The sequence below is a fragment of the Rattus norvegicus genome, chromosome 11 (assembly GCF_036323735.1).
Source record: "Rattus norvegicus strain BN/NHsdMcwi chromosome 11, GRCr8, whole genome shotgun sequence".
NCBI lineage: Eukaryota > Metazoa > Chordata > Mammalia > Rodentia > Muridae > Rattus > Rattus norvegicus.
Genome location: NC_086029.1, coordinates 44,393,901 through 44,420,557, shown reverse-complemented (window position 1 = coordinate 44,420,557; position 26,657 = coordinate 44,393,901). Strand labels below are relative to the sequence as shown.

General features: G+C 40.6%; 3 protein-coding genes across 24 annotated transcripts in view; 2 read left to right on the top strand and 1 right to left on the bottom strand.

Annotated features, from left to right (window-relative positions):
* Cryzl1 (crystallin zeta like 1) overlaps nt 1–1,459 on the top strand; it is a 45,268-nt gene extending 43,809 nt beyond the window's left edge. For 4 of the 8 annotated variants that reach the window (XM_063270421.1, XM_006248045.5, XM_063270420.1 and 1 more), the window contains one exon: nt 612–823. In XM_063270421.1, coding sequence (XP_063126491.1) covers nt 612–711 — 100 coding nt within the window. In that variant the 3' untranslated portion in view covers nt 712–823. Of the gene's footprint in view, nt 1–611 lie in introns of all 8 variants that reach the window. The other 4 variants (XM_063270419.1, XM_063270422.1, XR_005491010.2 and 1 more) reach the window with 3 other exon arrangements.
* Donson (DNA replication fork stabilization factor DONSON) lies at nt 1,459–14,764 on the top strand. 8 transcript variants are annotated; one of them, XM_063270424.1, is made up of 11 exons: nt 1,459–2,124; nt 2,665–2,742; nt 4,075–4,278; nt 6,164–6,303; nt 6,728–6,906; nt 7,799–7,877; nt 7,997–8,101; nt 8,441–8,639; nt 9,450–9,662; nt 10,588–10,733; nt 10,935–11,363. In XM_063270424.1, the coding sequence occupies exons 1-10, from the start codon at nt 1,819–1,821 to the stop codon at nt 10,723–10,725; spliced, it is 1,641 nt and encodes a 546-aa protein (XP_063126494.1). In that variant the 5' UTR covers nt 1,459–1,818; the 3' UTR covers nt 10,726–10,733; nt 10,935–11,363. The 8 variants fall into 8 exon arrangements, with proteins under 8 accessions (XP_063126494.1, XP_017453428.1, XP_017453429.1 ...); XM_017597939.3 differs by having other exon boundaries at nt 6,125–6,303; NM_001399267.1 differs by lacking the exon at nt 10,935–11,363 and adding an exon at nt 14,424–14,764 and having other exon boundaries at nt 1,767–2,124; nt 6,125–6,303.
* Nucleotides 11,431–26,657, bottom strand: part of Son (SON DNA and RNA binding protein) — a 72,310-nt gene continuing 57,083 nt past the window's right edge. For 2 of the 8 annotated variants that reach the window (XM_039088422.2, XM_006248064.5), the window contains exons 6-12: nt 26,340–26,528; nt 19,998–20,108; nt 19,134–19,250; nt 15,100–15,247; nt 13,168–13,239; nt 12,945–13,060; nt 11,431–12,489 (exon numbers count right to left, since the gene is read on the bottom strand). In XM_039088422.2, the coding sequence (XP_038944350.1) occupies nt 12,331–12,489; nt 12,945–13,060; nt 13,168–13,239; nt 15,100–15,247; nt 19,134–19,250; nt 19,998–20,108; nt 26,340–26,528 (912 nt within the window). In that variant the 3' untranslated portion in view covers nt 11,431–12,330. Of the gene's footprint in view, nt 12,543–12,944; nt 13,061–13,167; nt 13,240–15,099; nt 15,248–15,872; nt 18,837–19,133; nt 19,251–19,997; nt 20,109–25,438; nt 26,243–26,339; nt 26,529–26,657 lie in introns of those variants that run through there. The other 6 variants (NM_001170327.1, XR_010055960.1, XR_005491037.2 and 3 more) reach the window with 6 other exon arrangements.

Here is a 26,657-nt window from a genome sequence, read left to right as displayed (position 1 = left end):
TGGGATCCGATGCCCTCTTCTGGTGTGTCTGAAGACAGCTATAGTGTACTTATATATAATAAATAAATCTTTAAAATAAATAAAGTAAGCATTAGATAAAGGGTCAGTAGTATATTTTTCTTTCAAAATGTAAACACTTTTCTCCCAATGTTGTGGCACACACCTATCTTCACAGCATTTGGAAGGCTAAGGCAAGCAGATCATGAGTTCTAGGCCATCCTGGGCTAGCTAACAAGACAAACCCTGTCCTTTTTTTTTTTTTTTTTTTTTTAAGATTTATTGAACTCAGGACCTCTGTAAGAGCAGTTAGTGCTCTTAACCCCTGAGCCATCTCTCCAGCCTGACAAACCCTGTCTTAAAAAAGAAAGAAAAAAGGAAAAAAATCACTACTTCTTTAGAGCCATAGAAATATTGATGCATGTGTGTCAGGCTGTCTGACCAGGAACTCGAAGAGATTCACCTGCCTCTGCCTCTCCGGTTCTGGGAGTAATGGCATGTGCCACCACCAAGCTGTTTGCATTATTTAAAGGAAAACAGTCAAATGTCTGTAGCACTGTGTGACCTCCTCATCTGTGCCCGTGCCTGACATGTCTAATCATTTTCCTCCTCAGACCTCTGCTTGATGAACCCATTCCACTGTATGAGGCCAAAGTTTCCATGGAAGTTGTTCAGAAAAGTCAAGAAAGAAAAAAGCAAGTTGTTCAATTTTAATTTTCTTTCCCAGACCTCAGTTGGATGCACCCACATCAGTGTATGAAGCCAGTTTTCTTTGGAAATTGTTGAAAAAAATCAAGGAAGATAAAACAAGATTTTCTATATTTAAGCCTGTTTTCCTGCCACAATATGATGTTTGGTTATTTGACACATTTGAAAAATACTTGCAAAATTAATGTGCAAACAATCCAAATAATTTTTAACACCTGAAGGGGACATTCCAAAAACATTTTGTTGTTGTATCTATACACTTTGCCTCTGCTATAAAGTTCTTTCCATTAAGAAAACTGCTTTCAGCAAAAGCCACACTATTCTATCACTACATCTATCACAAGCTTTTGCTGTACGTTAATATGTAATTTGATTTCGTATCAACTTCATTCTCAACACCCTCCTCAACAAACCTTTGATGCCATTATTTTAGCATTTGAGTGTATTTTCCGACTTCAAAATATCTAATCCATTGGCATTTAAAATCTGTTTTTAAATATTCATCCACTCTGACTTTCTCTGAGATCATACAGAAAGGTAGTGCCTGGTCCTGTGGTAGTAGTGGCATAGCATTTGCATAGAGGGCTGGGGTGGTCGGGCACTGGGGACAGGGTGGAAGACTTGGCCTGAGGTTAGCCTGAAGCTGGCGGACATTCCTCCTCGTGGGTACTCTGTTGCGCTCTGGTCCATTACCATCTCTCTCGGAATGACATTGCGGCTTCTCTCGGAGAAAAATAACTGCCCATCACCAAAACTCAAAGTGTTGTTCGTTGTGCATTCACGCTCCGTATCCGGGGCTGACACTATGCCCGCTGCCAACTTTAAGTAGTGTTAATCCTTTCCGGGGCCCTACGGGGTGCTGCGGGCCGGTGAAGTGGTCTGGGCGACACCTGGCCTCGCAGCAGAAGGAGCACCTCGGGCTGCGCGCGCCTGGCCGGAAGCGGCCACCGCGAAATCTGTTGGGCGGGGCGCACGGCCCGGCACGCATGCTCTGTCGGGGCGGGGCCGCAGCGGGGCGGGGCCTCGGGAGCCTCCAGTCCGTGAGCAGCGCGGGTCTGGGCGGGGCCGGAGCGCGCGGGAAGCCCCGGCAGGGTGCTGCCTCGGTGCTGCGCAATGGCTGTCTCGGTCCCCGGCTACTCGCCCAGCTTCAAGAGGCCGCCTGAGGTCGTGCGGCTCCGCCGGAAAAGGCCTCGGGACCATGGTACCGCCGTGTCCTCCGCACTGCCGGAGCCCGCGCTCCGCCGCGCCGCGCTGGCTGCTGGGCTGCCCTTGCGTCCCTTTCCGACCGCGGGCGGCAGAGGAGGCGCCACCACTACCATCGCCCGCAGGAACCCTTTCGCCCGCCTGGACAACCGGCCACGGGTGGCCGACGAGGCCCCCGAAGAGCCGCTCCGCGGTCCTCAAGGAGCGCCGGGCCCGGTGAGTCTCCGCGTCGCGCAGCCGGGCGTCAGGGGTGGGAATGGGCGCGAACAGCCGCCGCAGCTTGATGCCCTGAGCCGGGGCAGGTAAGGGGGTGGCTGCCCTCGAAACCCTGTTAGAAGGAATTAGGGATACACGGGATGGTAGCTCGAAAAGTCCTCAGAACTGGGATGGAAAACCACAGAATCTGCCTTCTCACCATCCTTCAAGATCTTTTTCTCAGGCACTCAATATTACTGTGGACGTGGAGGACTGTTGAAGACAAATTGGGCAGAATTTACAAATGTTGGTTTTACCCATAAAGCCATTTGGATCTTTTGGTCTATGATTTATGTATCAGTTATTAAATGCGTCAAAGTCTGGCCTTTCCTCCCGTTTAGATAAGTTAGGCATAAGTCTGAATGAAGTGAAACAAATGGTACTGTGTGGATTTAAGTCCCCCTCATTCTCCAGAAAAACTGATGTGCCAGGTGAGCCCTTACAGATTTCAGATTCCCTCATCGCTTAAGTTTTAAAAGGACAACCTTTTTTTAACCTCAGCTTCTAGATTCTAATGGAGAAAATAACTTGCTGTGGGAGGAGGCATCTCATGAAAGAACTGTCACGGAACTGTCCCAGGTACGTTTTAAAATTACATTTATTGTTTGTGCTACAATTGTGTATGTAGAGCTCAGCCCTCCACTGTGTGAGTAAAAGGATTGAACCGAGCTCGTCAGTCAGGCTCAGAAGCAAATGCCTACCTTCTGAGCCATCTCAGTGGCTTAGCCTAGGCAATGCTTTCAAAATACTGATTATAATGTATATTCTAGTAAATGTACTTCTCAAAAGCATTTCCCTTGAAAAAAATAGTTTCAAGAACAAGTTCAAAGTCTGGGACTGTACCTCAGTTTGTAAAATGCCTGTCTAGTGTGCAGAGACCTCGGGGTTGGACCCCAGGAATCACACATAGTATGGGACATGATGCTGCACACTTAAAACTCTAGCATGGAGTACAGGAGGTTTTGTCAGAAGCCTCACAGCATCCGCAGGTACACAGATAGCTGAGGCCAGCCTGGGACACAGGAGAGCCTTTCTCTGAAAAGAAAACAGAAACTTGAGAGTGATTGTTCCTATCCTGTGTTCTGATAACAGCTGTGGGCTCTGGTGGCCATAGCCCCATTTGCACTAGGGATCAAACTCAGCACTTCCCACACGGTGAGCGAGCAGCCTGCCCTCACCTGTAGCTAAAGGTAGATGTGGTTTGCCCACTGGGACCATGCTGAAAGACCCATTTTAGTGCTCACAGTTTTCTAGAGGCCATTTCCCTGAAAGGACATCCTGTCATGGTGCTCCCCCTTTAAAAGTTCTGCCTACTTTGCTTAACCTAAAGAAATAGCGTAGCCCTAGTCTCAATGGTTCTGGGCCTTACAAGATACCTTTCAGATACTGGGAGCATAGCTGGGCTTAGAGGCAGAGGCAGGTGTGTGTCTTTGCATTCGAGGCCAGCCTGGTCTACAAGAGTGAGTCCAGGAGAGCCAGGACCAAGCAGAGAAACCCTGTCTTGGGGTTGGGGTGTGAGGGGTGGATATTAGAAACATTTCTACTTCGCTGTCTGTAATACTAGACAGAAATATGAAAACTGAGACGTGAACCACGACCCTCCAGCCGCACCCCCACCTGGCTTTGTTCATTTACTTTATTATATCCTCTGAGGGGGTCAGTTCTCTCCCTCCAACTCAAACTCTCAGGCTTAGTGGCACGTCCATTACCCAATGAGTCATCTCCGTGGTCTGAAACTTCTCTTAATAGCTTGGTTCACCTCCTTCCAGACTTTTCAGGTATAGCACATTTTTAATATTAGACCATTAATAAATTTTGACATTTAGTGATCAAGAGTAGAATAATTGAGATCTCTGTATTAAAAAGATTTTCCTTGAAATTCTAACTTTTGTGTTCTTTGTTTTCTGAAAGAGTCAACAGGTAACCTTGTCTGAATCGGACACTTGGTCTTCAGATGGTACTGAGTTACCTGTGGACTGGAGTATTAAAACCCGCCTCCTTTTCACCTCTTCTCAACCCTTTTCCTGGGCAGAACATTTGAAAGCACAGGAAGAAGCCCAAGGACTTGTCCAGCATTGTAGGGCAACAGAAGTTACATTACCACAGAGTATACCGGTAAGTCCAAAATGAAGGAACCTGAGAGGAAGGGATGTATGTTTTTAATACGTGTGAGTTTGCGTGTGTGTGTGTGTGTGTGTGTGTGTGTGTGTGTGTGTGTGTATGATTGTGTGCGTGCGTGCGTGTATGTGTGTGAGTGTGATTGTGTGAGTGTGTGTGATCTCATGTCTGCACATGAAGGTATCAGGACACAGCCAAAGGATCTAGTCCTGTGTCCTGGTCTCTCCCTCCCTCCCTTGTTGCCTTGAAACAGGGATATTTGTGAGCTTAAAGCTCACATTTTTTGCTCGTCTGGTGGCCAGCCCAGCAAGCTCCTAGCCCCACTCTCCTTGGTCCTGGGGTCATAGTCAGGCACAGGGAAGTCTCAGCTCATTGTCTGGGTGCTGAGCTCCAAGCTCAGGCCCCTGCAATGCTGTTTCTCTGCAGCCGCTGTCAGCCTGTGTTAGTGTTTCAAGTTAAATATGGAAGGAGCTGTTCTTTTGACGTGTGTAGATTCCAGAAGTTGACATCATTTCTCCCAAAGGGTACTTTCACTTCCTGTTTGTCAGGTCGAGAACTGCTCAGTAGAGGTAGAGACTGGAGATAAATCAGTAGTGCAGACAGGAAGTGTCTTCTCTAAACCATCTTTAGGGTTTTTTTTTTTTGTTGTTGTTGTTTTTTTTGTTTTGTTTTGTTTTGTTTTGTTTTTGGTTCTTTTTTTCGGAGCTGGGGACCGAACCCAGGGCCTTGCGCTTCCTAGGCAATAGCTCTACCACTGAGCTAAATCCCCAACCCCTTAGGTTTTTAACAAAACATAAACAATTGAACTGCAATAGCTGATGAGTTTTTACTGATATTACGTAGAGCACACTCTTCATTTTTTGTTGTTGATGGTGGTGGTTTTGTTAGGTTTCTCTGTTTTTGAGACAGGGTCTTACTGTATTTGGTCCTGGCTGTCTTGGAACTCACTTTGCACACTAGACTGGCCTCAAACTCACAGAGATCTGTCTACTTCTGCCTCTCCAGTATTAAAGGCATATGCCGCTCTGCCCAGCCATACTGTGATTCTTAATAAAGAATAAATGAGTTCTAGGATGGTCTCAGACTAGGTTTAATTACCGTGAAGCAGCTCATCACTGCAAACTAGGTTCTAACGGTGTGCTTAAAATAGGACTTGTGATATTTCCCTGGATAAATAAATGAGGGCAGTTTGAATTTAGCGGCTTCACTGCTTTTGAGGCTGCATTCCCAGGGGTGATTTGGTGCTGTCCTCCATGCACACCCCTCCTTCCATCATCCAGTCATTTACTGTTCTCAGGGACAACAAGAGACAGAATGTCCCATCTTAATGAGTGTGCTCTCTCCCGGGCAGGGTCACTATTTGCTGTCCAGAAAGCTGTAGACTTCATTTTCACCTCTTAACAGTTGCCAAGGTCTCCCTACAATTATAGCATTGAAAGTTCTTAGGCTGGCTACAGGGGTGGCTCGGTGGTTAGGAGAGATCTCTTCTTCCTGAGAGCCCACGTTCGCACTGCTCAGAACTCCAGCTCCAGGCCTCCTATTGGCCACCTGTACTGTACAGGCACACAAAACACTAAAAATAATCTTTCTGGGGAGTGTTTGAGGCAGAGTCTTTCTACATAGCCCTGGCTTTCCTGGGACTCCTTATGTAGGCCAGGCTGGACTCAAGAGATCGGCCTTCCTCCTAAGTGCTGGGATTAAAGGTGTGTGCCATTACCCTCAACTAAAAATACAGAATTCTTAGAAAATGTATTAGATTAAGGGTGTGATACATTCAGTGTCTCTGGTGGAATTTTACCTTTGTGATGAGTAAAAATCACCCACTCTCCCCACGGAAATTTAGGATCCCAAACTGTCCACTGTGCTACGTTGTGCCTTCCAGCAGACCCTGGTCTACTGGCTTCACCCTGCCTTTTCATGGCTGCCACTCTTCCCTCGAATTGGAGCTGATAGAAAAATGGCTGCAAAGACAAGTCCATGGTCAACGGATGAAAGCCTGCAGCATGCTTTAATGAGTGACTGGTAAGAGCACACTCCAGAGGCGAGCCTTCAGCAGCAGGACCTGGTGTTTGAGTCTTCCCTGAAGGGCTAATGGTGAAGGCTCTTTGTGTTTCTGGACATTGCAGAAGCTTAATGACCACGATTTACATTTGCATTTTCCCAGTGTGTAACCAATGTACTGGACAAACATAGCGGGAGGTGTAGGTCTTCAGGCTTCTTCTTGTCAATTGATGCTTTTTGAGACTAGGCAAAAACTATGCTTGAAAGACATCTACAGCCTTCAAATGCAGATTTACACAGCTGCAGAAACTCAATTCAGTGTTTGGAACATTCATGTTCAGTTTTTAATTTACGTGTCAGAATAAATTAAGAAATTATTAATTAAATTACTATAGAATTGAGTTTCAAGTATGTTATCACCTGAGAAACTTCCTTTGCTTCCTAGGTCTGTGAGTTTTACGTCTTTATATAACCTGCTGAAGACGAAGCTTTGCCCCTATTTCTACGTTTGTTCCTATCAGTTTACGGTCCTGTTCCGGGCAGCAGGATTAGCAGGAAGCAGTGTGATCACAGCGCTCATCACCCCTACAACTAGAGGCTTAAGAGAAGCTATGAAAAGTGAAGGTAATAATAGTTGAGGTTTAAAGTTGAAGATTCCTCTTGCCTTAAATGATAATCTTTAGGGGCTGGAGAGATGGCTTAGTGTTTAGAGTATGGACTGCTCTTACACAGGGCCTGGCTCTGCTTCCCACCACCCACATGATGGCTAAAAGCCAGAGTTCCATCTGTATCTACAACGTGCCCTCTGTGAGCACCAGACATATAAGTGCTACCCAGACATAAACACCCACACGCATGTTTAAGAACAAATCATCTTTTACTAATTGGTCATCAATATTATTTTATGGGATGGATATAGTTCTTTGTTAGAGGGTTTTTTTTTTTTCTTCCTGATGGTAAACCTGTCTCTTAAATATATCTGGAAGTTAATTATTTTCCCTTTTTGAACTCTGAGGTAAAGCACATATTACATCCTATAAAGCCACTGTCCTGTTGAATATACTGTGATTTTTAAAACATGTCTTTACATTTATTTATTTTGTATGCGTGTTTGTGTTTCTGTGGGCACACGCATACCATGCATGGCACACATGTAGAGGTAGACAGCTTCACAGAGTCCCTTGTATCCATCATGTGATTCTAGGAAGTGAACTTGGGTGTCATACAGGAAGGCAGATTCTGCCCTCTAAACCGTCACACCAGTCCTAGATTCTTTGATATCTGACCTCTCCTTTAATACTTTTTTTTTTCCTTTCTTTTTTTCGGGGCTGGGGATTGAACCCATCCTTTAATACTTTTAAAACCCATGTTGTCTGATCAACTAGTGGATAGAGACAGTGGATCAACTAGGGAAGGATAGAGACAGGTCCCTTTTAATAGAAACCAAGTCTGTGTACCCCAATAGGAGGACACTCCTGGTTAATTGAAGAAAATTGGGTTATATTTTCTGATGTAGGTATTGAATTTTCTCTGCCTTTACTAGAAGAGAGTGGTCATAAGGAGAAAGTTCGAGAACCAAGCCTGGAATCTGAGGAGTACGTAATTACAAAACCCTTTGCACGTTCACTTTTATGAAGTCTCTAATTCACTCGTTTGATGCGTTTTTAACAGCATCAAGTGTGAAAATGCACTTCTAACTGTAGCAGTTTCCTAGGGAGCAGGCAGTCAGTGACGAAGATGAAGAGGAAAGTTTGTCTTGGCTGGAAGAGATCGGTGTGCAGGATCAAATTAAGAAGCCAGACTTGATCTCTGTCAAGCTGTATCCTTTCTGTTAAGAGCGTCCACGTCCACGGTGGGGGCTGGGGATTTAGCTCAGTGGCAGAGCGCTTACCTAGGAAGCGCAAGGCCCTGGGTTCGGTCCCCAGCTCCGAAAAAAAAAAAAGAACCAAAAAAAAAAAAAAAAAAAAAAGAGCGTCCACGGTGTTAGTGATTCGAACACTGCTTTAAGACAGCCCTTGTTGCTCAAGTATGAAGTCTTTGTTGGTTTCTATCACATTCAAATTTCATTCAAACTTGTGAATGGGTCTGGGAGCACCAGGTATGTGAAGGCTGCCCCGCTGTGGGTTCCTTTTGCTCTTTCCTTGATTGTGATCTTCAGGCGTAAAGAAAAACATGAAGTACAGATGGATCACCGACCAGAGTCTGTCGTACTGGTGAAAGGACTCAATACCTTCAAACTGCTCAACTTTTTGATCAATTGCAAGAGTTTAGTTGCTACCTCAGGCGCACAGGCAGGTCTCCCACCCACTCTCTTATCCCCAGTTGCCTTTCGAGGTGCCTCAATGCAAATGCTTAAGGTAAGTGTTTACATCATCTGCACAGTCCAGCTCTTTGTGTTGTTTTCGGCTTTTTTTTTTTTTTTTGAACACGGGTCTCTGTAATTCTGTCCTCGATGTAGACTGCTCTGATCTCAAGCTCCTAAGTGCTGGCATTAAAGGCATGTGCCACCATGCCTAGCTCAAACTCTCAATTTTTAAAAAAATAATTGTAGGGACTCGGGAGATGGATCAGTATGTATGAGCACTTGTTCCTCTTGCAGAACATCCAAATTCAGTTCCCGGCACCCTCATGGTGACTCAGAACCATTGGTAACTTCAATTCCCAGGGTTAATGCCTTCTTACCCCTGCAGGTAGCAATTATAACTTGGTATACACACAGCTGAGAAAACACCAGGCCAGGCCTTGTGGCCATACCATTAATCCCAGCATGAGAGGCAGAGGCAAGCAGATCTCAGTAAGTTAAGGGAACAGCCAGGCCTACATAGTAAGACCTAAAAAGTGTAAGAGTGTGTGTGTGTGTGTGTGTGTGTGTGTGTGTGTGTGTGTGTGTGTGTGTGGTGTATGTACATATATTGATAGTATTTTTTTCATAAATTTTCATATTTTAAACTATTCTTGTATACTTTGGACTTTGTCGGCACTGAGATTGCACAGGGGTATGAGGCCTACTAGGCTAGCAGCTTGACCCCAGTTACATTCAGAGTAGTTTTGTTTTTGCTTTCTCCATTAAAAATAAAATAACTTGAGAGCTAGGTGACATGAATTATGTCAAATCCCTTTCACTTGTTTCCTGTTATCACGTGACTTTTTCTCTAAATTTTCTGAAGGCACGAAGCATTAATGTAAAGACACAAGCTCTTTTTGGATACAGAGATAAGTTTAGTTTGGAGATCACAGGTCCTGTCATGCCTCACGCTTTGCATTCTGTGGCCATGCTACTCCGATCTTCACAGAGAGGCTCATTCTCTGCGGGATTGTATGCACATGAGCCAACTGCCGTATTCAATGTTGGCCTACCACTGGATAAGGAACTGGATAGAGTAAGTAGATTCAGTCAAATGTCACCTCGTATGCCAATTTATATCAAGTAACAAGTTAAGAATATGTCTACATGCACTCAAAATTTTATGAATTCAGGCAATATTAAATATTTCCCAAACCTCAATAGTACTTACTGCACTCACAGCTGAAATGAGTAATTCCTGGTTCCTTTGTAGTTTATGGAAACACAATTTACCACATCTTTTGTCCAGTTCCTCGTGTATGTGTGTGTTCTTTGGTTTTACGTGTATTTAATGAGGTATTTCCTCGCACCAGTGAGGAAGAGACCTGACTCACATTCTACACCTTATTCAGTGCAGTCTTTTCATCAAAACCAGAATGTCCTACCATGGCTAGTCGTGCTGTCTGTGTGAGCCTTCTTCAGAGACTGTAATTACAAGTACAAACCATGTCTGCCCAGCATTCATGTGGGCTCTTGATACCACCTGACTCTGGTTATCAAAGTTTTACAGCAAGTGCTTCAACACCTTAGATTTTCAAGCCTTAGTTACTAATTTATTTTGGATTGTCTTTTTTTTAAGACTTTTTAAAGATAGCTGTTAACAGTCCTTTAATTGATCTGGTGTACCTATCAAATCTAATTAGACTGGTTAATTTAGAATTTTCATACCACAGGAATTATTAGAATCATCTTCTAGCAGTGATTGACTAAGCCGTTTATTTGCAAGTCTTTATGGGAAGTCTTTCTGAGAAGAAATGGCTCAGCGGTTAAGAGCACTGACTGCTCTCCCAGAGGTCCTGAGTTCAATTTCTAGCAACCACATGGTGGCTCACAACCATCTGTAATGGGGTCTAATGCCCTCTGCTGGACTATGTGAAGACAGCTCTGGTGTACTCATGTGTATCTATCTTTTGTGTTGATGAACTAATGAGCCTTACAGATGTGGACTTTTGTTTCCGCAGAAAGGTGCTCATAAGGACCTTGCTAACTGTGGGCTGCACCCTAAAACCCTGGAGCAGCTCAGTCAAATGCCAGTGCTGGGGAAGTCATCCTTGCGGAATGTGGAAATGAGTGACTACATTGTAAATTGGAGATCCTGAACGCCAAAGTAAGCCTAAAGGAATCTGAGGAAAAAGCTTCCTAAGCAAGGAAATTCAAGATTGTAGGCCTCTGGCTTTTAAAGTTCATTTGGAAGAATATATTTTAAAATACTGAAATGTTCCTGAACATTTTTATACTAACTTATTACATGCAATAGTGTTAGGTTTTAAATCAGCATTTTGGTTTTATTATTTTCATATATTTTTAGAGATGAAGATGCAAGGTGCTTCCTTAAAACCTCAGATAATTCAAATGAGAATTCTACCCCTGCAACTCACTGTAACCAGAATGGAGTCGGTGCTTTATTACAAATGAGAACTTGAGATTACCTGTAGCAATTATTCCATTGAGACTAATTGTCAGAACAAAAAGTATCTATATTGTATCTTAGACTAGCTGTGAGTTCTCTGAAGTCCTAGGGAAATCAGCATTACTAATAAGTTCTACTTCCCTGTTCTCAAGACTGTTCAGTCACATGTGTCAAGTCCAAGGGCAGGGTACTTTGTACTTCATCTCAATGTTGGGTGCTCGGTCATGTCAACTTACTATTTATTTAGTATGCTTACAGTTAATCTGTGTTTGCATGTGTGTATATATAAAATCAGTATTTTTGAATAAACGTGCAGAGAAATCACAAGAATTGGGTAAGAAAATGTAGTACTTAGTTATATGTGTTTGATAAAGCCAGAGAATAAGACACCACATTTATTCCAGAGAAGTTTGTATTTGGGCCTTAAGCTTTTGAAAATAAAGTTTAGAGACATAGCATATGAATACCACTGTAATACACATGAATATTCTATCAGACCCTAAAAAATTAACATAAACTTAAACTTTCTCAGTCAACAAAATAGCGGCTGGTTGCCAATTTTTATTAGATAAGTTGGTTACAGCATTTTTATTATTTACGTCTATCTAGGTGTAGCTGAAATTCAAAATGCACATCAAAGTAAAACTATATCACAACTCAAGCCATACTAAATATGTACTTGGCCTCTGAAGTAAAATTCTAGTTGGACTTCCATTTTGACTTCTTTCTTATGACCCAAGTGGCTTTAATGGGAATGCAGGACTTAGTACTGATCATGACACAACGTATCACTTTCTTTTCATAATCTCTACAAAAAGGGGGAGATGGTGGCATTAGCCCTGTGGGACAGATCTTGCTTCATTACTTTAATAACACTGGCCCAGTATCTGTCCAGCAGAACCCATTGTGAAATAGTACAAGGTGCACAGCCCTTCACTGATTACAGGCAAGTGTTACAGCAGCCTAGCCGTATGGAAGGGAAGTTACATCATAGTACAAAATACAGTATAAAAGCGTTATTTAACATTCCACACTGAATATTACTGATGCCCTCAAACAATTGTTTTGATGTTAGCCACTTAAACAAATACATCACTAAGGTAAACAATATAAACATACCAAAACCCTGTGTGGTTAAATACAATTTCCATGGTACAAAACCAAAGCCTGGAGATGTTTGTACAGATTGCTTTTTACACAATGTCTTAAATTGTGAAATATTTACAACATTAAGGAGGAAATACATTGTGATGCAGAGTAAAATTATCTGAAATGATTAATATAAAACCTCAATCTATCTACGTGAGGCACTCCTGAAGCAAGTGGCATTAGCCATGAGGTCCTTTGGTACAAGGCCCATTGCTTGAAGAACCACAGTAGCTGCTGTGGCTTTAGCATGCTTCTTATTAGGGCTGGCAAAGCTGGGCTGGTAAGCGCTTCCATTTATCAATACCTATTCAAGAAAAACATACAATTGGGCTGGTAAGGGCTTCCATTTCTCAATACCTAGTCAAGAAAAACATACAATAAGAACAGCATCAAACTTTAATATTTATTAGCTTTGTACTTTTTCACTAAATTCTAATAACTTATCAATTACAAACCCCATTATTATAGAAATTAGTCTCAGCCCAGAAGCAGCAAATGATTTAAAAAAGGAAACTGCAAGATAAATGCAAGCCTCCTTACTTCTTTTAAAGCCCTAATAAAAATACCCCCACACTCCACTAGAAAATACATTTTGCCCACACCCCTCCCCTTTAATTTTGTACCCCTTTTATAAAAACCCATTTTACCCATATTCACATCTATGACCCCCACCCAACAGAATATTAATGCTGGTTGTATCACACTCATCCCTTAACCCTCTAAGGTGACTACGTAATTAGTATGTAAGTTCATATTTACCCTAAAGAGGAAGTGTTTGCGATGGTCAGGGCCACTGTCATGGACCAAGAGAAATTCAGGTGGTTGCCACCTTCTCTTATTACAGATTTCCATCAAGGCAGACACAGGATGTTTGCCTGTAGAGAGAAAAAAAACAACTAGTTATAAACGATTTCCACCAACTTTGCAAGGGATTATGAATTGAAGGCATAGGTAAAAGCAGAACAACAGGGTTTGTTCTCACCTGACAAGTCTTTCATTGCAGCGGAGAAGTTCCCAGACCTCTTTTGTGCTCTCTCTCCTACTGCAACAAGACCTTAAAAGGAGAAGGGGAAAAAAGGCAAATTTACTATTTACCTAAAAATATAATGGATGAAACCTAAAAGCCTTCAACCGAAACACTCAGATTTTTATCTGGCTTATTCTATTCTTGCCACTTCAGTATACATACTTTCCTCTATAATCATATGCCTATGATGAAGAGGTACTCAAGGGGCCAGGGGAATGGTTCAGTAAGTCAACGAGCACTTGCATAAGGATCTGAGCCTGAGTTCAGAAAAGCCAGCTATGTTGGCACACACTAATAATTCCTGTGCTTGGGCACACTGGTCAGCCAGCTTTTGGTGGGTTCCAGGCCAGGAGGAGGACCCTGTTTGAAAATCTAGGCAGAATGATGCCTGCGGAATAGCACAACATAAGCACGCAGAAGTGAGAGTGTACAGAGAAGTGTCAGGTAACACCTCTAAGAGGTGGTGGCTACAAGTAACTTTGCAAATTCATCTTTTAAAATAGGGAGTAAAGAGTATGGTCCACAAAACAAAAAGGAAGATAGAACCCTCTGTCACAGTCAGTACTTGCTATCCTATCAAATTCCTAATTTCTCAGATAACCCCCCCTTCCTGAAGAAGTCTACTACACAAGAATGTTATAAAGCCCCAGTGGTGCTCTTCCCACTTTCCACATGTCTCTAAACAGCAGACATCCAGCCAGTCCTTTGTTATGAACACGCTAGAACATCTCTCAAACTGTCCTAGGATACAGCTGCTGTATGTTGAGGAATTTCAATGTGGATGTGCCCCAGTCCTAGGATACAGCTGCTGTATGTTGAGGAATTTCAATGTGGATGTGCCCCAGAACTATATCTGAGGATTCATGGCAAGTTTTAGAAATCAGGCCTAAAACTATAAAGTTAGGGCAGGAGAATTGGAAGTTCAAGGCTGACCTTGATACTTCAAGAAAAAGACAGGATTTCTCTTTTTTTTTTTTCCCCTTTTTCCTTTTCTTTCTTTCTTTTTTTTTTTATTTATTTTTTTTGCCATAGTTATAGTACAACATTCAATGTAGAACAAGCCCTCAAACATAAGAGATCTTCCTATCTTCCTGTCCCTGCTGGGATCAAAGACATATAACACCATCACTCTCATTTGCTAATTTAATAACTAAGGGCTTAAACAAGTGACATCAGCTAACAGCCTGTCGTGATTCCTCTTTGCATGCTAGCTGCCTGGTACCACCTTAGAAATAAAGACAAGCAGATAAACCAAGAGTGATGATGCCAGCCTGAGGTATGGCAGGAAGATCACTGCAAGTTCAAGACCTTGTCTCAGAAGACAACGAAACAATCTGGAGAGCTGGCTCAACTGTTAACAAGCAGTGGCTTTTCTTCCAGAGGACCCTGATCAAATCCCATGCAACCATATGGCAGCTCACAACCACAGGGCATACAATGCCCTCTTCTGGGCTCTATGGGCACACACAGACAATGGATCAGGAGGATGGTTTAGTGGGTAACGGTGCTTGCATCCACATACAATAAATAAATGTAGCAAGGAACAAAAACAGCCAGCACACATGGTCTCCATTAAGAAAAAAGAAAGGATCATTTTCTTAAAACCAAATGCAGATTTTCATATAGTGACTAGCACAAGGCAAGTTGTTCTTTAAAGGCTCAAACTAATATGTTATCCATCTGCTTAAAAGTGTTAAAAGGTTTCTCCAGCAAAGAACTGTTCATTATTTGTGTGTCTAGTTCATGGTTACAATTAAAAAGTATAAACTTGGGCTGGGGATTTAGCTCAGTGGTAGAGCACTTACCTAGGAAGCGCAAGGCCCTGGGTTCGGTCCCCAGCTCCGAGAAAAAAAAAAAAAAAAAGTATAAACTTCAGCAGGAACTTACCTTTTCGGTCTGTCTTAAAGTCAACAAGGATGGGTTCCTTATTTCCTTCTTTGTTCTTTCCTAGTCCTTCTCCTTCTCTCCAGCCCATTTTTCTCATCAACACAGCTCCCATTCCTCCAGTTACTGGGGCTGCTCTTAAGAACTGATCCTATCCAAAGGGAAAAAAAGGTAAAATGCCCCCATTTTACAGTTAGAAGTAAAATACAGAGTTAATGATAACTTAAGAAAAAGAAATCTTACGTCTAGATCTGTAATAGCATTCAACTTAAGTTCTTCTATACTCAATATGTTCTGCAGCATATGTTCTAATAATAATTACCAACACTTTGCAAGTCAAATGGCAATTGTAACAGTAGCCCCTCGATGCCCCCCTCCAAAAACAACAACAACAACAAGAGCACTCCTGTTTTCGTCCACTATTTAGGTTCACTGGTATCTCTTCTTAGCTTGCAAAATAAAAAGAAGGCAATGTTAAAACAGTCAATATATTATCTCAGATATACCTAGTTTATGAATAAAGCCTAGACATTGTTTTAAAATAGTTTGGACACTGAAGAAGCATACAGTTGACATCCAGTTTTCTTCCCCATTCTATAATAAGGCAAGTATCAATATCTTTACTTAGAAAACTCCTATGAAACAAAATCAATTTACATGTAAATAAGTTGAAGATAAGCACATAAAATACCCTGTAAGTACACCAAGTCTGAATTCTTCTAAAACCTGGCTTGATGTTAAAAGGCTTTTAAGAAACTCCTTAAATGTTTACATACCTAGGCCTCGGTAGCAGCAGTGTTGTGAATAGTACGGCTGGCACTGACCGGGGCAAGAAGACAGCTACAAGGATTTGGCCCTGAAACAAGTTTCCATACAGAGGGGTGAAAGTTCACAGGTTATTCTGTGAACAATCATCTCTCTTGTATCCAACCCACTGAACCATAATTTCCATCAAAGCAGCAAACCACTTAATGTCCTAAGCTGCACAGCTGTGCGCACTAACTAGCACGGCCAGCAGTCCGTGACCTCCGGTTAAGAAATGTCCAGTGCCTTTTTTCAAAAACTATCAATGCACAATCTCTACCAGTGATGAATTCTGCTGTTGACTTATGTGTGTTTGGTTTTGTTTCTTTCTAATTGAAACATCTCTGAACCATGTTTTATTTCCAATCATTACAGCATTTTAGGTTAATGCTCTCTGCCAAGTATCTATCAAGTCACTACAGCGTCAGAGTCAAATGTAGCTCAGCAAGCACACAGTTTCCCCTCTACTGGTGCGTGACATTGTGTTTTTACAGTACAGTGAGCAACATTTTGTTTCCCAGCTTTGTAATTACATGTTGGGGAGAAAACATGTCAATGACATGTGAACTAGACATTAAGTTCAACAAGGTGCTCTGATGGAAGGAGGCAGCTCTAGAGGTAAAAACACACCCCTGGTTCAGTTCCTTACTTGGTGCAGGCCATGCATTGTGGATGTATAAAAGAGAAACGTTAGCTGATACTTGGGATACCAACTGCCTTGATGCTACACACCTAGAATGACTTTACTTACTTCCAGGTTCATCTCCCCCTCTTTTCCAGGAAACACTCCTAAAAAAAAGGGCAACTGTACAGACAGAGTACAATATAAATCCCCAATTAACCCCGTTTTCCAATTGTGCTTCTGTTTGCAATTATCTTCGCATCCCTCTATCCCCAGTGTAAAAACCTGTCTTAATCTAATGAGATCACACAATAACCAACAATTATTACAAAACCAAGTCCTAGGTCATTTGAGAAAATAAAGGGTTTATTGTTTTACTAATAAATGAGTATATTGATGAACTATTTCTCTTAATATAGAAGTATTCTAAAGCAAACTAAAGAACATAGAGGGTGTTAGTTGGAATTCCCTATGGTTTTTAACACACAATGACAGTGCTGGTCCAAGAAAAGCCAAATGGCCCTTTCGATGTCTTCTGAACATGTCAGTGGGTACAAATAGGAGGGCGAATATCAGTGAAATGACTGCCTATTTTTAATAGTGCTCCCCTGGTTCTCATCAAGCAGATACTCTTGAGTACATACAAACTGCTTTCCTTTTAGTTCTTGTAAAACTTGTAAGCTTGTTCTGATGAACACATGATTTATCAAAATTATTTGCTTCTCAGATTATATTTTATTCAAAACGTAAAGCAAAATCATTTTAAAGGTTCTTACAAACTGAAAAATAGCAAAACTATTTGATACAAGTATTTAGGGAGTCAACTGTGAAGACTCACCTTGGAAACTCACTTAACATTTATTTACCTGCTCCTTATCTATAAACACATTAACAGCACACTTTACAATGAAAGCCCTTCCAGAAGCTTCTTTGTACCTAACAATGTGCATCAACTATTAAGTGCATAAATACTCAAAATACTTCATGTCTAACTTCCTATAATCCTTAACACTCAGCTTCAAGACCAGATGAATGAAGGAGGACTGACTATGGGGCTCTGTGGTAGGGAACTTGCTCATTACTACCAAGTTTTAAATCCAATGTCACAAAAAAGCAAACATGTAATTCTTCCCTACTTTTCAACTATCACTTTCATAATTTATACAAAGTATTAGTATATAGAATAAATCCAATTATTATTATTCCTTTTTTTCCAAAACCAATCCCTAGGTACATATTCGTGCAACTATTTCTTAAGGGGAAAACGAGGCAAGCACAATGAGGATGTATGGTGCCTTGTATTAATCTGTTAATAAAAGAATCACAGGTAATGCTTCTGCTATTAAACTGTTATGGTATTAAATGTCCAAAGCAACCGAAACTTTTATCTTGAGAAATTGAGCACATCCATGAATAGCACTCATTCCATTTCTCACTTCACCCACCACTCTCCGAGGCAGTCCTAAGAACCTGTCTCCAGCCACGTGACATTGGGAGACACAAATTCTAAGGGATTACTTGCCTACAATCACACAAGGTGTCAGGAGTAGAGCAGAACAAAGAAACCTTCCCCATCCAAGAGACCACGCAGCCTCCCAGTTTCCTGAAACAAATTTCCCATCACCCATCCAACCAAACCACAGCCCTTCAGCAGACCTTATTTCTTCAGAAACCCTTGCATAACCACCTAAGACTCCCCCAACAATGAGGTAGCCGTAGGTGGAGTTGACAGATCTCACTGCAGGAATCTGAGACCAGGTGCACCTACATCTTCGCAGCAGGAGATGTCCGTCCTCTCCCTTGATTTTAGGTCTTACATAGCCTGTTTTTTCATGAAGTCAGTGGTTCTCAAATGGAGCCTGTGGATCACCAGAGGCCACCAGGACCTAAATGGTGGTCCACAGATAGTTATCTCCAGCCCATCCCTCCCTGTTATCCCCCCTTCACAACTGCCCACCCCCACATTCCAGCCACCCTCCCCCCAGCCTCTCAGTCCCATGGCAAGGTTACCACATGCAGCACTAACTAGGGCCTCCCAACCACTGGCTGTATCTAAGAGCTGACCACCATATAGGGACCTGGGGCTAGCCATCCTAAGAGGCAGGAGCAGAGGCATTTATAAGCGGGTGCAGGCACTATGAGAGGACAAGGACAAAGGAATGGACTATTAGGGTAGCAAAGGGTTATTGGGGATAGTGATCCACCAAAACTAAACCTGTAATAAAGTATCCCATGATGAAAATTTTGAGAACCACTGCTCTGCAATGATTGGGTTAGTAGTCCAGCAGGGACTGTGGAGTACTCGGAACAGCACCTGGTACAGTTAGCATTCAAAACAGTTAAGTAAAACCACCCCCACCAAAACCAACAGCAAAAAATATGAAAAACAACAACCTCCAGATATAAAGTGAGTGGCTTTTGAGCCATATTATACATTTGGCATTGACTGTGTCAGGATCTCAGCCCATCTTCAGTGTCCATCTGGAGCATATACGCAGCAGACTCACGCAGGAATTTAGGTTAGTCACTTGCCTCTGCATTTCTAATGTACTATTATAAAAACAACAACAAAAATAAACCTTAGCTTTGTATTTTTTGACAGTTTGTGTACCTTTTTAATCCAGGCTTGGGCACCAGTATTAGCCAGCTGTTCCTGTGTCAGGACTTGTACTCCTGTACTTCCTGTGAACTGCCCAGGGATAGAGTTCAACTGAGCCCAGGCGTCAATCTGAAGAAAAAGAAGCCATCGTCATTAAGTAAAATTACTGATCTGATGAAAGTGCCACACTGGTAACAGTTTAATTCACTGAGGAAAAATGGATTTGGTACCTAAAATGGCCAAATAATGATTTATTTAAAGTGTGAAGTTTTTCTAAGTCTTTTAAATAAGCTTTATACTGCATTCCATGAAATTCACTAATGCAACTGAAGGTATTCGGTGCCATCAACTAAAAATTATCACTGTAACCCTCGTTCTTTAAAATATAGATGGAAAAATGTTCTTGGGGCCATCTGACCTATCATACAAAGGCATTCAAATGAATCTCCAGCTACTTCTATGGGGTAATCTGTTCCTATCCATGGCCTAATATAGGAAATGGTCAACAGAAAGCTTTTTTTAAAAAAGTAGGTATTGCTCACCAACACCTAGTGTAATACAATCAAGTGCCATTCATACATTTAATGCATACCTAGTATTCTAAGTTTGCTTTGCTGAAACATGGAAAATAACAGTTATACGTCATTGTGTTATTGTGGGCACTCTGCACATAAGACTATAGACTCAAGCCATAGTATGTAATGAATATTTTCTTAGTGATTAGGTCAAATCATTTTGTAAGTTACTAAGAATAAAGTATAAAATATAAAACGGCATATATAAACCTTGAATCTCCAGTCCCCGCTAACACACCCTATAATGATTCAGCCATCTAGTTAGTGCAATTCTCATTTAAATATTAAAAAAGCCACATACCCGTTCTTGAGCTCGATTTAACATACTCATGGCTTCAAGGTCAAATGCATTCTCACTGAGTCTCTTCTGAGCAAGTGCCCGTTCACTCATTGCTGTTGAAATGTCCACAGGCTAAGGAAGAAAACATAGATAATTATCCCAAATTACCACAGTCCCCTAATTCTCTCAGGTGCTTCTATATCTTTAGATGCTACATGTAAAAAACAAATAAATGATAGCTTATATATTAAAATTCTTGGAAAATGAGAAGATTCAAAAGGCAAAGAAGGCATTCCTGGAAAATAGAAGACAATTAAGGTAAGTTAGTTCTCAAGTATTCAGAGGCAAAACTAAATTCTGACTTCATCAGTGTACTCTACAGTATCAAACTATAACTGTCGAGTTTCATTATGAACTTATAATTTGTAGTCTGTACTAACAAGCCACTTCATTTAAGATGGTAGTTTTTCACTTTATTAATTCATCATCATAATTACTTGATAATTACTGTAACTTCCAGAGCAGTGAGCAAGGCCTGTGGATGAGCAAGGAAAGCACCACGAGATCTGTGTGGCTCTTTACTCATCAGCGTGCTCCACAGGAGCAAAACTAGGCGTGGCTATGCTCTGGTCCCAAGAACCTGAGATCTTGATTTACATTCAGGATACAGCTATTTTGAATTTACAAATACTTATTACCCTAATGTAGAAATAACACTGATTTCTAAAAGTGTTTTAAGTCCTCCCCCAAAATACTGGCAGTCTACCTCTCAAGGTCATCGGCATCACAATTTCTTTATACAATGGAAACAGAAACAGCCCTTGTGCTAAGCAGATGTGATTTTTAACTTTTGAAAGCCATCCTTGTGGAAATTCTTAGCTGTCAGATTTGTTAAGGGCTTAACCACAGAACAAAAAACCTTATGAATTGAGTTTTGTTTACAACACGAACTGAGTTCTTTCAACATACTATTTTTTCTTCCAATATCATTTAACTTAATAGTATTTTCCAGTTATTTCACATAATTTTTTACAAATTACCTGATAAAAGGATTTATTTTTTTTACATACAATGAATCAGTAGTAGAAACTGCATGCAAATTACAAACAAATCAGTAAGATAGCTTTCTTTTTTTTTTTTGTTTTAAGTTAAAGCTGATGTAGTCTCACTGTATACTGTGTATAATTCCTAGAAAAATAATCTATATACCAAAGGAAGCTTTAGGACTAAGAATAATATTTTATGTATAAGGACTAAATGTCCTTTTTTCCCCAGTTTCAAACTCCCTTACATTTTATTCTGTTATCTTACTTAAAATTATCCAAGACTCCTTTGACTAAATCATTTTTCTACAAAGCCTACTTTTCTTACATAAAACGCAAAAAAAAACCATAATTTGTGCTTATAAGACTATTTATTTACTTCGAATAAAAGCTCTTACTTGCTTAGTTAATAGTAAATTATCTGTGGCTAATAGTTTTTTAAGGCCTACATAAAGGCAACCTATGTATAATCACACCAACACACTGCTTTTACTGTGAGTTGATTTAATTCTAGAACTCAAATCTGCACCATGTGATTCCTGGGTCTTTCGATGTGAATATAGTTATTTCAGACAAAAATTTATGTTTCCTAAGCCTATGTAAGATGTCATCTAAACTGTTAAATTATTCCACCAAACCACCAAATGAGACATGGAAAAAAAGCCATAAAAAATGGATTTAGCTCCAAAAGCTTAAAAATAGAACAAAACTAAGAATCCATCCTTTATAAGCATATTTACCTAAGATATTTTTCTTGTAAATGTTATTGAGAAATAGCCTAAATACTCCTTCTAGCCCAAAATAGACCTTTAGTAAGCTTCATATTAAGTCTACATTTAATTGTAAAAGGCGAGTTTACTATAATAACCTTGATGTTTAAATTACAACTGTTTCCTAATGCAACTGCATTTATTCAACAGGCTTCGCAAATAAATCAGCAAGTTCACATCAAAATTTTAATTTCCTAATTTAATGTGAAAATATATTCAGATTGAGGGAATCATTGCAGGTTAAGAGAATAGCTCAGCAATAGCGCACTTTTCCAAGCATGTTCAGGACTATGGTTACACATCTCTAGTACTACAAAAGATGGAAGGAAGTCTTTAAGATCTACAAGAATTTTGCCCAGCTTTTCAAGACAATCTATATATCTGCTAAAACATAAAGGACTAAGCACAGTCCCCAAACCAAATGATACATACACAGCCTAAATAAAGCACATGTAATACAAGAGCTAGCTGGGCATAGTGGAACACACCTTTAATCCCAGCACTTAGGGGGCAGAGGCTCGTGGATCTGGGTTTGAGGACAGCCAGGTCTACATAAGGTTTAAGCCAGCCAAAGCTCTGTAGAGACCCTGACTTAGAAAAACAAACAAAAACAAAAACAAATCTGCACAGTTAACAATTTGGGGAAATGGCTGATGACTGCTACACTGCAGCCTATTAAATATGAAAAATGCCCCTTCTAGAAACTAAGACTTTTTTAAAAATCTGTGAGATGTTTCTCCTATTATTACCACACTCTGTTCCTACCGATAGATGAGCAGGTCACCTTGTTTCTCAGTGTAAGACTCACATCTGTGAAGTAACCATGTGGCACAATGCTAGGTACTGCAACAAAAATGCTCAGTTCTCCTCTCCTCATGTTAATAAACAATCCCATTTCTTTAATCTGCCGGTTGCAGATCCTCTAAAAACTGCCAATATTATCAAGTTATCAGGTTTCTTGATCTGTAATCGCACACATATAAGGGCTCCCTTTTACATATTGTGTACTTCAACTCTCCTCCATTCACTTTACTCCCCCTTTCATTAAACCCAATAATTTCTATAAACGACAAAAAAAGTAAGAATTTCACTGAATGTCAGTGATTGACAGACAAAGGCTAATGGTTAAAAGTTAAGTGTGGTGGGCTAAATTGGATTATTTTCTACACAGGTGACTGCAGGTATCTCAAAAAGTATAAAAGAAAATCTGTAACAAAATACCTAAAGAAAAAACCTCTAGCACATTTACAATACTACCAGAATTATTAAAATGCAACATACAACATGCTGTCAACTTCAAAATAAAAAGGCACATCAACATAAAACATCCCTAAGTCACTGTCTTTCCAATGAATCATGAACATTTTTATTAGTCAAAATTTTATAGCATAATTGAGTTTATCTAAATGAATTAGTATTTTTCTCCTAAGTGCTTCAGAGAAATTCAGGGTTAAAAGCTTATTAAAAAAAATCCTGAGAAAAGAGAGTAACATATCACATGGAGTATCTAATTCAAGAGCCTCTACTTCAGCTGCAGGTACAGTCTTCGTCCTTGTCCAAGACATTACTGTTGATAAACTTCATAAGCTAAGAGTTTCCAATTTCAAGAGAATTTTAGCTACTAGGATGTAGCTATGATCCAAGATACAAACCCGACAAACTGCTTGAGACAGAAATGTTGTTAACATCCAAGCGATAACTAGAGCTGGGCGGCTATAAATGTATGTGTAAATTGCAAATTAGTGGTTATGGCCAGTCAGTTTACTCCACTTGTACATCTGTACTACTCTAATATTCTAATAACCCTTTGCTAACCTTGTTAAAGAACTGTCCTTGAGGACTAACTACTCTTTTACTTTTTAATACTTTCCAACTGTTTTGTTTGTAACTCAGATTCACACAAATCTGGTGAAAGTTCTGTAGTCACTCCTTCCTGAGGATGCTCCTGGTTGGTTTCTGGGAAGGAAGATGATGCTGTGGCAGAAGGATCTCATGAGTTGTTTCCCATAACATGGATTTACAGTTTCATCCGTCTATCCGCGCACATCAGCACACTCATGTGCAAGACAGTTGTGGGATTGGGAATTAAAAGGACAGCCTAGCCCTCGTGAAAATAAAATTCTGTCATCTGTGCTGAAATGTTTAATGGTCAAGACTGAAGATCCATAAACTTCAATTATACTTATTAAAACAAAAAAGACTGATTTAGAAAAAAAAGTACTTTGCCATTTAAAAAAATTGTTACTACAAAATAAACAAAAAAACAAAGCCCAAAGAACCTCATTTAAAACCCTACTAAAATATGAAGGGTCACTGCTCCCAGAATATGTCAGCCTAAGTATTCCACTGATTCTACAAAAATAGTACACTTAGTTGGTAACTGACTGAGCATTCATTTGTCAGCTTCTCTTTGGTGCCTTTAACACTGTTACAGAAATATGTATTAGAAAGCTAATCAATCTTGTCTCTTTGTTCTTAAAAAGTTTAGGATTCTTGTCATTATAGCTGCAGTTAATCTCTAGCCTCCCAGTCTAAAAAATGTCTGACGATTAACTCAGAGAGCTCACCCTGCAATCCTCTTCCAAGAAAGACATCATGCTTTATTCTTCTGAGCACCAGTAGAGCTTTCCTTTTGTTTAATGTTGCCATCCTCTCTGAACACTGCCCCTTAATGAGAGCCTAACTTCTGATGGGAAATAAGACTAAAGCATCACTTAGTGTTGAGAATGAAGACGGCAGGCATAAATTATAATAATACTTTTTCCTGGTCAAAATGTATAATCAACATGTACTAAGCACTTTCCCCATGATTCAAGTTACAATTTTCTCAAGAAAATCTGTAAGAATTCTATAATATTTCTAAGTCTTTGCTACATAGGAGATTCTTGCCTGGCTATGTTCTTTCCAACCGTTTAAATGCCTAATCTGTAATAAATTACTAAAAGCACATATATCAGGACTTCTAAATCTGTACAGCCCTCACCTGGTTTATATCCGGCTACTACAAGAAGGTTAAGTTAGCTGTAAATGTCAGTCAGCTTTTCCCCTGAGATGTGACAGGAACCTATTTGGGGATTAGTAAATGAGCACTAAACTTGTTTAAAGTACTGTCCAAACCAGCTACTCTCCTCCTCACTGGTGAAGGTGTAATATGCTTCTGTGGTTGAGCTCCATGTGAATGCCGACCACCACCTTGAACTATAAATACGTTAGCTGCATTGGCACTTATGTTCAGCATTACTATTTAGAATTGTTCCCATTCAAAATGCCGCAGGTCAAAAAAACACAGTGAAAATGTCGCCTTTGAATTTCTCTGGGGAAAAGTACTGCATGAAAAAGTTTGATTTGAGTACTGTTTACTTTGATTCATAAGATTTATTTGTAGAATTGCAAGTGTTTACTGGAAAATGTTTATGGCCAATGTAGGGAACCTCAAGTGAAGAGTAGAGGTCTCTCGGACCTACAGATCCCAGAACTGTAAGAAAAAGGAGTCCATAAGGACAGCATCAAGCATCTAAGTCCAATCCTTGGACGAATGTCAAGGCTTTGGAAACCAAGGGCAAGGTGACGGCTGCTAGAATCTAACTCCCACCTCCCCTACTCAAGTCTCCACCCTCCCCGATCCCCAAGCGTGATTTTGCACAACAAGTTAAATAAAAGTAAACTGTTTATTAAAAGACACAGCAAAGATACAGATACAGAGATACATACAAAGATACAGATATATATATATTTACATATATATACAGTTTTGCTGTTCTCATGTGCACTGTATTTATTAGCAGCACAGTACTTAATCAGGCGGCATTTTAATGGGGTTGTTTTGACATTTGGCATTGTTACTGTGTCATTTTGACAAGATACAACTATTGCCTTGAGAAATTTCAATATATAAAATTCCACTCCTCCAACTTTTAATAGTAGCAAAGAGGGGAAGGAGAAGGGAATGGAGAACCAAGGCTGAACACTAGGTTAAACACAAGAATTCAAAAGGGCTAAGGTAGCACAAGGAAGGGAAATGACTGAAACCAAAGGCTATCTGAAAACCCAGAGAAATAGTAAGATACCATCACGTCAGGGAATGGGCTATGAACCCAAGATGTTCACATCAGCCTAAAATAACTTTCTCAACGCAGTTCTTGTGTTGAACCTCAGGATCTGCCTTCTCTCCCCTCAATCCCTCCACCCAATAAACTTGCTACCACCAAAATCTAGAGCTATAGAGCCTTGAAGCAAATCGGGAAGCTAAATAGTTGTACCTTGGGCTACCTTCCCACAAGTGCATGGAGGGCCCAATGTTGGGTAGGGATGTGATAACACTTTTCTCTGCAATTCGATGCTTTTCACTTTGTGGCTTCGTTCCACAAAGTGAATTGCATCGAGTTACTGTCAAATGAGAAGCTGCGGGCTGTTTCATCTGTCGTTTAACCCGGCCCTGCCGTTTAACCCGGCCCTAAGAAGAGTGAAACAGAATCCAAATCAGATATAAAATAACAATAAAATGGAAGATTCAGATATTAAAGCAAACATGTGGTGTTCCTCCTACTTACCTCTGAGGGCAAGCTGCTGCTGAACACATTATCGTCATCTTTGCTTTCTTCGCCATTTTTCTCTACTGGAACCCACTCTCCATAAACACTATCCGCTTCCTTTTTCCGATGTTGAGATCCAGATGACACAGGAAACTCCTTTGTTAATGTTACTTGGCTTTTTGGTGGAGTTGGCTTTGCTGCAGCAATCTGAAATACAGTATTTAGTTAGAATCCATTGTAACAGACACCTTCTACAGTTTCTAAAGAATCTCAATGCAGTCTAAAGGAAAGGTTCCTTTTATTTTGTCAGTGCCAGGAGTTGAACCTACAGCCTCA